The sequence below is a fragment of the Narcine bancroftii genome, chromosome 12, assembly GCF_036971445.1.
Source record: "Narcine bancroftii isolate sNarBan1 chromosome 12, sNarBan1.hap1, whole genome shotgun sequence".
In the NCBI taxonomy this organism is placed as follows: Eukaryota; Metazoa; Chordata; class Chondrichthyes; order Torpediniformes; family Narcinidae; genus Narcine; species Narcine bancroftii.
The window spans coordinates 64,304,851-64,319,020 of record NC_091480.1 but is presented as its reverse complement, the minus strand read 5'-3'; the positions used below and the strand labels follow the sequence as shown (position 1 = coordinate 64,319,020).

General features: G+C 39.0%; 1 protein-coding gene across 1 annotated transcript in view; it reads left to right on the top strand.

Moving 5' to 3' along the window:
• Positions 1-14,170, top strand: part of kmt2d (lysine (K)-specific methyltransferase 2D) — a 211,852-nt gene that overhangs the window by 42,634 nt on the left and 155,048 nt on the right. Inside the window, exons 7-11 of the mRNA XM_069904938.1 lie at positions 739-901; positions 1,554-1,725; positions 4,089-4,203; positions 6,156-6,343; positions 7,800-7,948. Coding sequence (XP_069761039.1) covers positions 739-901; positions 1,554-1,725; positions 4,089-4,203; positions 6,156-6,343; positions 7,800-7,948 — 787 coding nt within the window. The remainder of the gene's footprint in view (positions 1-738; positions 902-1,553; positions 1,726-4,088; positions 4,204-6,155; positions 6,344-7,799; positions 7,949-14,170) is intronic.

Below are 14,170 nucleotides of genomic sequence, written 5' to 3'. Positions count from 1 at the left end.
GAAGGGGACCCCATGAACTTTGAGCAGAGTCCTAAAGGGGCCATAGCCAAAAAGAATTGGATTGCATCCTTATGATGGAATAAATCAAGGGAATTGGGATGAAGCCAAGGCTTTAGAAACTGGTTCCAAGGAAGTTAAAGTAGTTAGGAGTATCTCCCAAAACAATAGATTTGATCTCCTAACTTGTCAGCCAGCAGTTACTGAAATAACTGTTGGTGTTAAGTTTAATTTCTGTTCAGAAAGTGGGCAGAATCTGATATGTTCTTCTTGGATTAAGCTTTCTTCATGAAAATTTGTGCTGGATTGTTGATGTGCAGTAGGTTCCATTGCTTGGTTGGAGACTGCAGCAAGCTGAGACTAAATATGCACTCTCCTTCAGACTAAGGATAATTTACAGTGGTCATTTAGCCAACCAATCCACAACTCTTTGGTATGTAGAATAAAGCCTGGGCACTCTGGGAAATCCATGTGGTCGCAGGGAGAATTTTCAAATTCCACATAGCACCTGAGATCAGGACTGAACCCCAGTCACTGGAACTTCAAAGCAGCGGCTCTGCTTGCTGCACCACTGTGTGCCACTTATGTAAATTTATCCATCTTGATGCTCTCTTTGTAATATAGTTATCTGTTGCATTGACTGCTTGTATGATCTTGTATTTGGCTAAATGTTGTACTGAAGATAAATAATAACCATGAACAACTTTTTGAAATTAATATTGTTTGTACTTGCTTTCATAGAAATGTGAATATTGTAAACGGTTGGGTGCTACCATCCGATGCCAGATGGAAGGATGCTTAAGATCATACCACTTTCCCTGTGCAGCAGCATCTGGATCCTTTCAGTCACTGAAAACCTTGACTCTTCTCTGTCCAGATCACACAGATAAAGCAGTGCAAATAGGTAGCAGAACATGCTTCTATAGAAACTTTCATGTACCCGAACATTATGTGGGGAATTGAAAATGGCTAAATCTGGTACAAGCAAAAAGTTATTTCATGTCGAATGCAACTTGTCTCGATATTTAAAATGTGAATCTCTTCTTGAGATGTTGGTGTTAACTAAGGTGCTTGCTTTGATCCCAGCACTAATTTGCCTGATCTTCGAAATGCATGAAAAAGGACCTGCAGTTGGTTTAAGCAATCCTGAGTGTAATATTCCCTTGCTCTTAGTGCACCAACAGCAATGATGGAACCACTTTTGAGGAACATGACAACCAATTATTTTTTTAAAATATCTGCTTCCAATGCACGTTGTTTTGGTATTATTTCAGCTTTATTCCCCGAAGTCTTGGGTTTCTTTCCATTTTGTTCTATGACCTTGTTCAATTATACTGGTAATTAAGTGCTATGATCAGGCTGATTTTCAGTCAACAGCCTGATTTGCTCAAAGGAGTAAAGTTTTGTCGTGAATTTTTTTTTGGGTGCAGCTTCACCTTTATCATTGATTTAAAAAAAAATAACCTGGGTATCACTAAAAAGTCAAAGTTTTAAAGTTGAGAAATAAAATATTGCCAAAACCCAAATCATAAATATTTCCTTTTTTTTCATTTTAGCGAAGGATGAGGCAAATTGTGGTGTGTGTGATGCACCAGGGGATCTCTTGGACCTTCTTTTCTGTACCAGCTGTGGTCTGCACTACCATGGTGCATGCCTGGAAATTGTAGTAACGCCAGTTAAACGTGCTGGTTGGCAGTGTCCCGAGTGCAAAGTATGTCAGACTTGCAGGTACGTAACTGTTTCGGATAGTGGCATTCTGCATTTGTGAGCCACCATTGTTAAGGGATGGGGAATGAAAGTTTAATCATAAAATTATGCAGTTTGAATAGCAGCAGAGAGAAAGATCTAAATATGGTAGCAGGTAATCAGTGGTCCTTTTGTAAATATTTTTAGTCTGTATCGTTTTAATGCAGTATGTAGTGTTATAGGCTCAGAGGACCCCAAAACCCAGCAGCAATAGAAATTCACCAAGACAAATGGTTACTTAAACAAAAGTTGCTTTTAATTATCTTTAAACATGAAAACAGGATCACACTTTAACTTATTACTATTAACCTAACTTAACGCCCTTCTAATTCTAGCGCACATGTATGTAATGTGTGTGTAAGTTCAGAAAAGTACTTTGATTCACAATCCCATCTGACTTTTCACTCCTCTAAGTTCACCGGTATCAGGAAATTCTTATACTGTGCACAGAATTTAACATTTATGAATCTTCACAAGGCTTTGGTGGTTGAAAGGTAAATGGTTACCGCTCAAAAAGGTTCTTGTTGGTTTTCAGAGAGATTTGTTGCTCGTTGGACACACACACAAACTGATCCCTTCTGATCAGCCACTTCAGTGTCTTGCAGAAGAAACCTGCCCCATCAGGGTTTTCCAGATGATAACCTCTTTCTTTCAGGTCATCACAGAGTTCCTTTTCTGTTTCCCTTATATCAAGTGAAACATACAGCCAGCCATCTCCACTTGTATGGACCACAGGGCTTTGACCAGGCTGAACTAATCTTCAAAATGGGGTTTTTCCACAAGCTTGCCAGCTTGTCATGTTCCAGACCCGGCTGCTGCTGAACTGTAGAACTGAAATCTCTCTCTCAGAGAAAATCACATGACCTTCTTAGAACAGCAAACTGCATGCAGACAGACTGCGGCACTGGACCCAATCTTCCGAGTCCGTTCATCTGTTGCTTTCTAAAACAATAATCCATTACTCCACAGCATGTCCAATTAACACCTACTTGTGAAGTCTCTATAGGCATTCTTCACAGTTTTTGCAAAGGCAACCGGAGCCTGGACTGTCTGGTTTGAGCAGAGCTCTGGTATTTTAAATGAAATCTCTGTTGTGAAGTACTTATTTGTGACCTACACTTTTAAAAAAAAACCTGCCACAACTGATGTCCTTTAAAACATCTATATACAATATAAAATATAACATAATCTGTCACAGTAGACTACCATTCATTGACTACAGCTCTGCATTCAACACAACAGTGCCTGATAACTCATTCCCAAAATCCGAGGCCTTGGCTCAGCACTGCATTCTGCGACTGGATCCACCACTTCCTGTCCTACAGGCTGCTAACAGTGTGGGTTGGTGATACCACTTTCTCTGTGATCATCCTTAAGACCTGTCCCCTGCAAGGCTGTGTACCTTTACACTTATGAGTATGTGGTCAAACGCTGCTCCAATTCCATATATAAAGTCACACCTGACATCTGTTGTAGGTTGAATGTCAAACTATGACAAATTGAAATATAGAAGGGAGATGGAGGGATGAGTGACGGTGCAAGGACAACAACCACTCCCTCAATATCAGCAAGAGTAAGGAGCTGGCTGCAGACTTCCAGAAGAGGACTGGAACTCAGTCTCCTGTCAGTGTCAATCTTGAGTTTTCATTTCCAAGGAATAAGCATTTTTTGGTCCACCTGATGTCAATACAATAGTCAAGGAAGTGTAGCAGCACATCAACTTTCCTTGAGGAAATTACCTCTCCCCCTCAACTTTCAAAATACACCATTGAAAGTGCCCTGTCAGGATTCATCATTGCACAGTCCAAGACAAGAAGGTGCAGAAAGTTGTGAATGCACCTCAGACCATCAGACAAGTCCAGTCCCCTCTATCGACTCCATTTACACTTCTCGTTGCCATTAAAAGACTCATCCTGGCCAGTCTCTCTTCAACCACCTTCAGTCAGGATTATTTTCACGAGTAAGATCACGTAACACCAGATTCAAGGACTTTTTATTTCCTATTGTTATCAAACCATAAATGAACTTCACCGGTAAAATAATGTTGCCTTTGCTATTTTCTAATTGCTGTCTTTCAGTAATTCTGTAGACTGTACTGTGTTTTTAACTGGTGTGCTATGATTAGGTTGACTTGGTGGACTGCTCACAAAAACAAACTTTCTCACTGTACCTTGGAACATGTGACAATAAACTTGAGCTTAAATTTTCTTTTGGACTGCTGTTTTCATGTTATGTGCTCATTAATGCAATGGAAAATTCATGTTTGCATTTGTGATATTTTGGCACGACAGTAATGTTATGGATGCGTAGATTAGGTTGTAACATCTCCTGTTACATCCACGTAGGCAGCCTGGTGCGGACACAATGATGCTTGTGTGTGACGCGTGTGATAAAGGCTATCATACGTTTTGCTTGAAACCAGCAATGGAGTCACTGCCGACTGATAGCTGGAAATGCAAGGTGGGTTCCATACGTGTGTGTGTGTGTGTGTGTGTGTGTGTGTGTGTGTGTGTGTGTGTGTGTGTGTGTGTGTGTGTGTGTGTGTGTGTGTGTGTGTGTGTGTGTGTGTGTGTGTGTGTGTGTGTGTGTGTGTTCAGAACCAGCTTTGGTTGATGGTACTATTGTATTCATATAATGGTATACATCAGTCTGATGTTTTTGTATAAATTTGCGATTGAGCCGGCATTCCTTTCAAGCTCCAATGTCTAAACTTTTACATGTACAATGAATTTCTCCATGGTGATTGAGAAATTGCACAGCTCTTTACCCAGCTCACTTTTTCATAAATGTCAATTCTGGGATGTTCTGCTTGACTTTCCTTGGTGGTACAGAATCTTTTATCCAAAACCCTTGGGACCAGATACTATTTGGAATTTTTCAGATAATAGAATAATAGTAATGGTGGTTCGTTAAGTAATTGCACTGCTTTCAGATTTGCGCAAAACAAAGACACACTCTAACTAGAAGGGTCTCTGGATGGGGAAGAGCATTGAGATATGATGCTGGTGGGGGGGGGGGGTGCGTCGGGCCATCTAAGACAAATCGGGCGTCTGTATATGGCTGGATGGGGAAGAGCATTGAGATATAATGCTGGTAGGGGGGGGTGCGTTGGGCCATCTACAACAAATCAAACGTCTGTATATGGCGAATTAGAGGCGCTGGACTCTTTCATGCTGGCATATTTAAAGTAAGAATTCCCTTGGGTTCCACTAATGACCGACATGGGATATTCAAGCGTGAGTTGAGTATGGGTCACGTCAGGTTATGTTTGGCGGCAAACGCCAGCTTTGGTGTGCAGATGACATCCATGGAAAAATTGTTCAGTTTTTGTTTTTCAGAATTTTGGATAAAAGATTTTGTTCCTATAATAAAAATAAGAAACAATCTGGAGGAGGCAATTGAATCCTTGTCCTTGCTGTGCCATTCAGTAAGATCATGGGTGATGCTTAACCATCAAATTCCTGCACTAACACCATTTCCCTTGTTTCCCAGCATATTTTAAAAAAGATTTGTCATTATCTCAAAAATGTCAGTGACTGAACTGCAGCCATCTTGTGTAGAGAATTTTGAAATATTTGCCATTCTTTTGATGAAGGGCATACCTAACAGTTTTGAATGCCTCCATTCCTTCTGAATTCCCCCAATAGTTTGTTTTTTTGTTGTCAATTCCAGCATTCACATTCTCTTTTTACCTACTTCTCATCTTGACTCCACATTCCAAGTCCTTGACCTCTAGAGACCCCAACCAAATGAGATTTGTTCTGCTAAGCACTTGATAGTTGGCACAGATGCAGTGGACCAAAGGGCTTGTTTCACAACGGTGACTGAGAATCTTTGAAATAGACATTGCAATAAGGCCATTCAAATCATTCTGTCCATGAAAGCCAAAATGAACGATTCTTTGTAAATCACATTTTATAGCTCTTAGTCCATAGTAAATTATGATGTTCTAAATGCTCCTTTAAATATTGCAAGTATTTCACCTTGTGGAGCTGTGTGTTTAGTATAATTTTCTTGATCTTTCACTTCTAAAGCATTACTCTGATCTTGCAATTCAAGCTGAGAAATGGTCTGTGCATCTAGCCTCCAGATTGTCATTTCTAACCATTGTATGATGAATATGCCTGGATTGATTGAATCATTGGATTATCTACTATTGTTTAAGTGACTCGAGCTGTACTATACATGTGGAGAGTGGATCGGTGGTTTGGTGGGAGGGTAGTTTTGGTGAATCTTGTGTTTCCTTTTCAGTATGATGATTGTGATTAGGCTCAAAGTCCTGTGGGGTTGGTTTTAAGTGCAACTTGTGGAACTGCTCGAGCCTTGTTTTTTTTTCTCTCTCCTGATTTGAGAAGCTGTACTCGATTTTGATTATATTTGAAGCAATTTCACTTGTGAATTCTTTTCTGCAGAACTGTCGTGTGTGCAGTGATTGTGGTTCACGATCTGCAGGGAAACATCCCAGTACGCAGTGGCATCAGAACTACTCAGTTTGTGAGAAATGTTACTGGCAAAAGAACAGGGACAGTGCTGTGTGTACGATATGTGGTAAAACGAATGGACAAGCAGGTGACACTTTAAACTGCCATATCTGCCAAAAGTAAGTGGCTTCTGACATTAGTGGTTTTAATTTGGTCTGGGAAAAACTTCTATTAAGAGCAGCCATCATTGTCAATTGCTCCCATAATAAATCAAATTGTTCTCTGAAATCTTTTGAGTTTTTAACTTCCCCTTCTGTTATTTAGTGATGATGTATTTGATTCCCAATGAGTGTTGGTGAAATTTAATGTTCTTCAGCCAAGAATATAGACAATGAAGTCTTGGAACCATAGAACAGCACAGAAGCAGGCCTTTCGATCCATCTAACGTACTATCAACTTGCACCTGCATCATAGCCCTCCATATCCCTCCCATCCATGTACCTATCCAATCTTAAATGTCGAAGCCGAACCCACATCCACTACCTTTGCTGGCAGCTCGTTCCACACTTTCACCACCCTGTGAGTGAAGTTCCCCTAATTTTCCCCGGTAAACTTTTCACCCTGAACCCAGGTTTTCTAGTTCTTAGCTTACATCTAGAAAAAGCCTGTTTTCACTCACTGTATATATTCCTCTCAATTTTGTATACCTCTTCAAGTTTCCCCTCATTCTAAATTTAAATTTGGACATAGTAACAGGCCTTTCTGGCCCACGAGCCAATGCCCCCAAGTACACCAATTTACCTGCAATCCCCATATATTTTTGAAGGGTGGAAGGAAACTGGAGCACTCGGAGGAAGCTAATGCAGACACAGGGACAACATATAAACTCCCAACACATCTGTATTCAAACCTGGGTTGCTGGTACTGTAATAGCATTGCACTAACTGCACCACCCTAATTCTCTCACTCCAGGGAAATTCCAAATCTATTCAAACTTTCCTAATAACTAATTTCTTTTCAAGTCCCAGCAACATCTTTGCAAATTTTCTCTGCACTCTTTCAGTCCTACTGATATTTTTCTTGTAGGTAAGTGACTAAAATTGCACATAGTAATCCAAATTTGGCCTCACCAATATCTTGTGCAATTTCAACATAACATCCCAATTCCCATACTCAATATATATTGTCTAGTTTATAATTGGATAGAATTTTCACCACCATAATCATCCTATTTAACCAAACTGGTCGGTGGTAGTGATCATGCTCCACATAATCCTACTTGAAGCTGTCAATTTTTTTGCATCAATTGCTCTAACTCTCAATCTCTTTCCTCAATATATTCCATAATTAGCATTAGAGAATATATTGGTTTCTAACTTCTTTTTCTCCCTTTCCTGAGTCCCTTGGCCCTTTAGCTAGAGCTCTCAGTTGGAAGTTGAGATCACTTGTGGTGTTAGTGATGCTTGTCCAGTAGAGAAAAGTCTTGATATTTTTATTATTCTAGTTTTCTACCAGGTATTCGAATGATTGTACTTATTTTTAATAGGATTAAATTATAATTATTTTTCCAGTATTATCTTACTACTATTAAAGTTGTATATTTTTCACAATCTTTTTGGTTTTTTTTATTCTCAGGTGGATCCATGCAGATTGTGGCCCCTCAACTCTCAATTTGCCAGGGCAACAGTACACATGTTCAATGTGTAAAAACCCACTGCAAAATACAGGGCTTTCATCTGAGCCTGTTGATGAAAGGCAATTGAAACTTGAGTCAGCATCATTAGGTATGGGTTAATAGATTCACTGGTTTGCTTTAAAAAGTTTAATTGCACCAGCTGGGCAACAGTGGAAATGTATTTTGCAAAGTTTAATTCACCAAGTTTAGTGTATGTGTTTTATTTGATCACTTAAATCCTGTTGCAGACTTTAGCTTTCACCATAATCTTGAAGGAATCGAAGCTGTGACTTTCAGATTTATTCTCAGAGTACATACGTGACATCACTTACAACCCTGAGATTCTTTTTCCTGCGGGCCAGGCAGAATTACCACTTATTATAGAACATTATAACCGTAGTATAGGCTCTTTGGCCTTCGATGTTGCTCTGACCTATACATTCCAGCAAAAAAAAACTAAAGCCTTCCTACTTCATAACCCTCTTTTTTTTCATCCTAAAATGCCCCTAATATTTCAGCCTCCACCATCACTCATGGCAAAGCATTCCAGGCATCCACAACTCTGTGTAAAAATAAATTGCCCTGATGTCTCCCCTAAGCTTTCTTCCCTTCATTTTGTACAAATGTCCTCAGGTGTTTGCTATTCCTGCCCTGGGGAAAAAGAAGGTGCTGGATATCCACATTGCCTCTCAGAATCTTGTAGACCTTCACTAAGTCTCCTCTCATCCTTCTTCGCTCCAAAGAGAAAAGTCCTAGCTCTGCTAACCTTGCCTCATAAGACTTGATTATTGTATTGCAAAAAATTGTATAGGGAGTCCCTGGGTTATGAATGTGATCCACTCCTACGTCTGTCTGTCTTTTAAAAATATTTTTATTGATTTTTAATAAAGAACGTACAAACAAAAAAGGGTACAATTCAATAGGATGATATTGACTGTTACACAAACTAAATAAGATATTCCATATAACACTAACATACGTAAATTGTAGATCATATCCATAATTCATCTTTCAAATAATATACCTTTTTAGAAAAAAAACTGACAATACAAAAAAAAGGAAAGAGAATAGTAGAGGAGAAAAACTCAAACCCCTTACCTAACCACGTTGCCGAATGCTATATATGATTAGCATTAAAAGAAAAATAATTATTTTTCAGAGAGGGCAGTTAAAGCTTTAAGGATCTGTTCATTGATGGATATTTTGCATCATTTGAACAGCTTACTGCTAAATTTACCTTGCTCAAATCTCAATTTTTTTTACATATTTCCAAGTCCAGCATTTTCTTGAATCTTAAGTGTCTAATTTTCCAAGAGAGTCTGAATCAAAATTTGTAAATGAGTTTTTAATGGCGACTCATAAAGGTTTAATGTCTATAATTTACGAGAAATTGTTATGTTAAATCAGAAATGTTTAAATTTGACTATATCGGCCGTGGATTGGGGCACAATTCTTAAGTTAGTTAATAGCTCTTCATTATGTGCTTGACATTGTTTATTACAACTTAAAGTGGTACATACAGCACGTTTGTCTAAGGCTAAATTGTCTTGCTTTTATTCCGACATGATTCCCTGGTGTTACAGGTGTAAAATCGCAGAAGCGTCATTAATTCATATGTTCTGGACTTGTCCTGGTCTAGAAAAAACTGGAGAGAGGTTTTCCTTACTTTGTCAAAAATTTTCAATATAGATTTAATACCAAATCTTTGGTGACCCTCTTCAGTATAATGGGAGGGAATGATTCTTCTTTGCCTCCGGTTCAGAGTCTCACTATTTCTTTTGCCTCTCTTTTGGTGAGGTGTGTGATTTTACTTAAATGGAAGGATGCTGCCCTACCTACTCGTGATCAGTGGCATCATGTCCTGTTTGAATATGGAAAAGATTTGTGATTCAGTTAATAATGCAGATACAACATTCCAGAAGTTATAGGGGTCATTTATGACTCGCTATCTTACTTTATAATTTTACACTTATGCAATTAAATTGTCTGTGTATCTTTTACAGGTTCTTTATATTATTTTTTTTAAACCTTTGTTCTCCTTTTAATATTACATCTCTCTATAAGTCAAATTTGTAGATAAGTTGGAACAGGTACATACAGTTCTTACTTAGCGTCAGTCAAATGTTTGTCTTTGTACTTTAAAAATAAATAAAGAAACAGTTCTTAAAACAGTTTAGATAGGAAGAAAAAAGATCGTAATTAAAAGTTAACATTTGCTGTCATTCCATCGATGTCTTGCATACTGGAATGGACATTTGTGAGGTAACATTATGCGCAAACTGGGGGCACAATTTGTTCATAAGTACAGGTTTTCTGTAAGCCGATGGTTCGTAACCCAGGGACTCCTTGTACTCAATGTACACATGTAAACAAATAAAGAAATGTAATCAAACTGCAATTTGAAAGAAAAACTAAGTAAAGTGCGCAAGTGAGAGTCCTTAAATGAGTCCCTGATTTGAGTTTGTTGTTGAGGAGTCTGATGGTGGAGGGGGAGCAGCTGTTCCTAAACCTGGAGGTGCGAGTCTTGTGGCACTTTCAATGTATTGACTTGTTCCCTTTGCATGTTTCATTTGATTGGCACTAAAATTTAGCATTGTTCAATTAACATTCAGCATTATTATTATTAATGCACAATACTTGTGATCCCTATTAAATGGGGATGAGAAATTTCTAATTTTGGAGCTCTTACCTCCCAGTTATTAAATTCCAATATTGCAAAAGGCTTTCTAGTTGACCATCATAGCTGTATTGAACAGTGTACAGCTCATGGGCCGCATCTGGCCCATTTGGATGGGACCACCCAGCATATGAGTGCTTGCCATACCTTTTGCCCTGTAAGGTTTCTGATGAGACTCATCAGACTCATTTAAGGACGCTTACTTTGCACATTGTTTATTATTGAATACTTATTTTTTTTCTGTATTGCATAGTCAATTTGCTTCTTTCTTTGTTTACATCTCTCTCTGTTGAAGACATATATTGTCAGGAGTACAAATTCTGCCTGGCCTGGAGTTGTATGTAATCTCTTGTATGTACTCTGATAATAAATCTAGGCTTTGACTTTGAACTTTGAGGACTCCTTATGTCCCATCTGGCTACTCTCTCTGCTAGCTGCCCTTGACAACATTTCTTGCAAATCTCTGGGATAAACCCAACTCTTGAAAAGAATCATGATTTGACATCATCAGGCAGAAGTACATGATTAAAGAGGAGATGGTGGGTTCAGGGCTCGGGTTTACAGACTTGATCATGTTGGGTTCAGTCAGATCTTCCAAACCAGATCCAGCTATAGATTCAGATATACCACACTGGTGGATGCATGTGGCATAACAGGTTGGTGGTGATAGGTCTCTTGGTGGCACTATCTTCAGTTTTAGTGAGCTCTTACTTAAGAGCTAGTGCAGATATAATGCTCTGTAAGATTCTTTGAATTACCATTCATTCCCTTGGCCTCCCTGTTACATTTTTGTTATAAAGTTGGCACATGTGCATAAATTTTTTAGCCTCATAATGGCTTCTTAGACTTTTGTGGCAGTTTATAGAGGTGGCTTGGGAGGAATTGTTAGAGCAGGTTGCACACAAACATTTTAAAATACAGAATCTTTGCAGGACTTTTTCCAAATGCTTTTTGCAGAAAGCAACAAAGTAGCAGCATTCAGCTTGCCTGGGAACATGTGATCTTTGCAGACAAGAGGAGAACAGTTTTGCTCTCAGAGAGGGAGGGTATGAAACAGAAAGGAGAGAGACAGAAATCAGTTCCAGAGGGACAAGCTGGCAAACTTTGGAAGCTGCCTGGTCGAAGGAGAAGACTGATGGTGTGAAAAGTGACCTGAAAGAAAGAGGATCATCTGGGCAAGTTTCGTCAGCAAGACTGAGAAGGAATCAGTTGTGGATGGCCTGGAAAAGGAATCTCTCTGAAAACCAGCAAGAACCCTCCTGAGTGGTAACCATTTGCCTGTTAAACACCAAAGCCTGGTGAGCTTTGTTAATGCTAACTTCTGTGCACAGTACAAGAATTGCCTGCAATCAGTGAGATTGGACTGTGATCCATAGAACTTTTCTAATCTTAAATATACATTGCACACACCTGCGCTTAGTATTGGGGGGAATTAAGTAGGTTAGGTAGGTTAAGTAATAACTTAAAGTTTAATTCTGTTCCCTTGTTCAATTATAATTAAAAACTACTGTTGTTTAAGTAACCCTGTGTTGTGGTGAATTGCTGCTGGTGTTTGGGGTCCTCTGGACTCCGTAACACTTTCATTGGCACAACTCTGATCCTCGTGTTGAAAAATAGCAACAACAGATTCCAAAGGTGATCAAAATGCATAGAAGCTCTCTTATACCTGCACCAATATACCTGAGTAATCACAAACACCTGTGAAGCCAAATGTCCCAAACATTATGGTGCCCTGAAATGAGGGGACTGTGTTTTAAAAAATGCTGTAATTTCTACATGGTCAAACCAAAATGTTTACAAGTAACCTTGTATCAATCTGAAATGTGCACTTTAATCACACGTGAATTGCTTGATTACAAATCCAAAACTGTGGAGTACAGGCAAATAAAGGAGAAAAAAAAATGTCTTTGTCCCAAACATTGTGGAGGGCACTGTTGTGGTAGACATCAAATACTGAACAAAAGCATCATGGAGCTGCATTTTGAGGATTGAGCACAATTAGGTGGCAAAAGGTTACATTTGTTCATTTTTGGAGCCACTTTCTGTCAATTGGTTGGACCTCTTCATTCAGAGTAAATGTTAGGTCACTGAGAAGTGCGGAGGAGCAAAGAGATCTGGGAATACAGATACATTGTTCCTTGAAGGTGGTGTCGCACGTGGACAGGGTTGTAAAGAAAACATTTAGCAGCTTGGCCATCATAAATCAAAGTATTGAGTTTTGGAGTTGGGATGTTATGTTGAGCTTGTTTGAGACATTGGTGATGCCAAATTTGGAATATTGTGTGCACTTCTGGTCAACTAACTACAGATGAGGATATCAATAAGATTGAAAGAGTGCAGAGAAGATTTACTAGGATGTTGCCGGGTCTTCAGGAGTTGAGTTACAAGGAAAGATTAAATGGGTTAGGGCTTTATTCCTTGGAGCGAAGAAGAATAAAGGGAGACTTGATAAGAGATTTACACTATTATGAGAGGTATAGACCAAGTGGATGCGAGTAGGCTTTTTCCACAGATTATGGGAGATAAATATGAAAGGACATGGCTTTAGGGTGAAAGGGGAAAGGTTTAGGGGGAACATTAGGGGAAAGTTCTTCACTCAGAGAGTGGTGGGGGTGTGGAATGAGCTGACATCTGATGTGAATGTGGGCACGATCTTTAGTTTTAAGAATAAATTGGATAGATACATGGATGGGAGAGGTCTGGAGGGTTATGGAATGGGAGCAGGTCAATGGGACTAGCGGAATCATGGTTTGCATGGACTAGAAGGGCCAAATGGCCTGTTTTCTGTGTTGTATCATTCTATGGTTCTAACTTGAAGTCCAGTAATTACTATTGGAGGGCAACAAAGAAATGTATTTAGAGAAAGGTGTGAACAGCCAGCTTTGAATGACTTGGAGAAAACAAAATGTTTTATCTAGTTGGTATCTTTGGATGTGCTTTATATTATAAAGCTTGTCAAAGGCTCCTGCCTGGATTGAGCTGCTACTCTTCCAGCTGGGTCCTGCGTTGAGTATGCACTCTGCGGCCTGCGGCTTTATAAATTTTGTGTATTTGGAAACTGTACAGAGTTCCTTCTGTTTCGGCATTCTTGTTCCAGGTCCACGTGAATTAACAGCATTTCCTTTCCAGAATGGTTGGTGCAGCTTTTCTTGATTACATGGATTTGTTTGCAAAGCATAAATGCAGTCTTGATTATGGTGTTCACCTGCTGTGCACCCCTGTATCATTATTTTTGAGTTACTCTTCTACGAGTATGAAAGAGTATAAGTAGGTATGATTCTGTAGTGGTAATTCAATCTGCAAATGGTTAATCTTATTATCTGGTCATTCAGCTGCTGCGTTTTCTGATTATTTGGCATTTAGTACATAGCTTGCACTTGCATCTTTTTTTCAGAATATAATTTTCAATACTCATTTAGCTGGCTGGTATTTGTGATACCATAATTGCAAAGTAAAGCATTGTGAATCTTAAGTGGAGCTTACTGTTTTGTACTGTGATCTGTTCATTTGTAAAGGCCATTTGAAATTTACTAGTCAATTTTTAAAAAAAATGTCACTTCATTGATTTATGAAATACTTGGAGGGGTTCAGTCTATGTTTTGTTTTGAATTAATAAGTTCTTCCCATCTCTACGCACAGTATATTGCAGCAGAC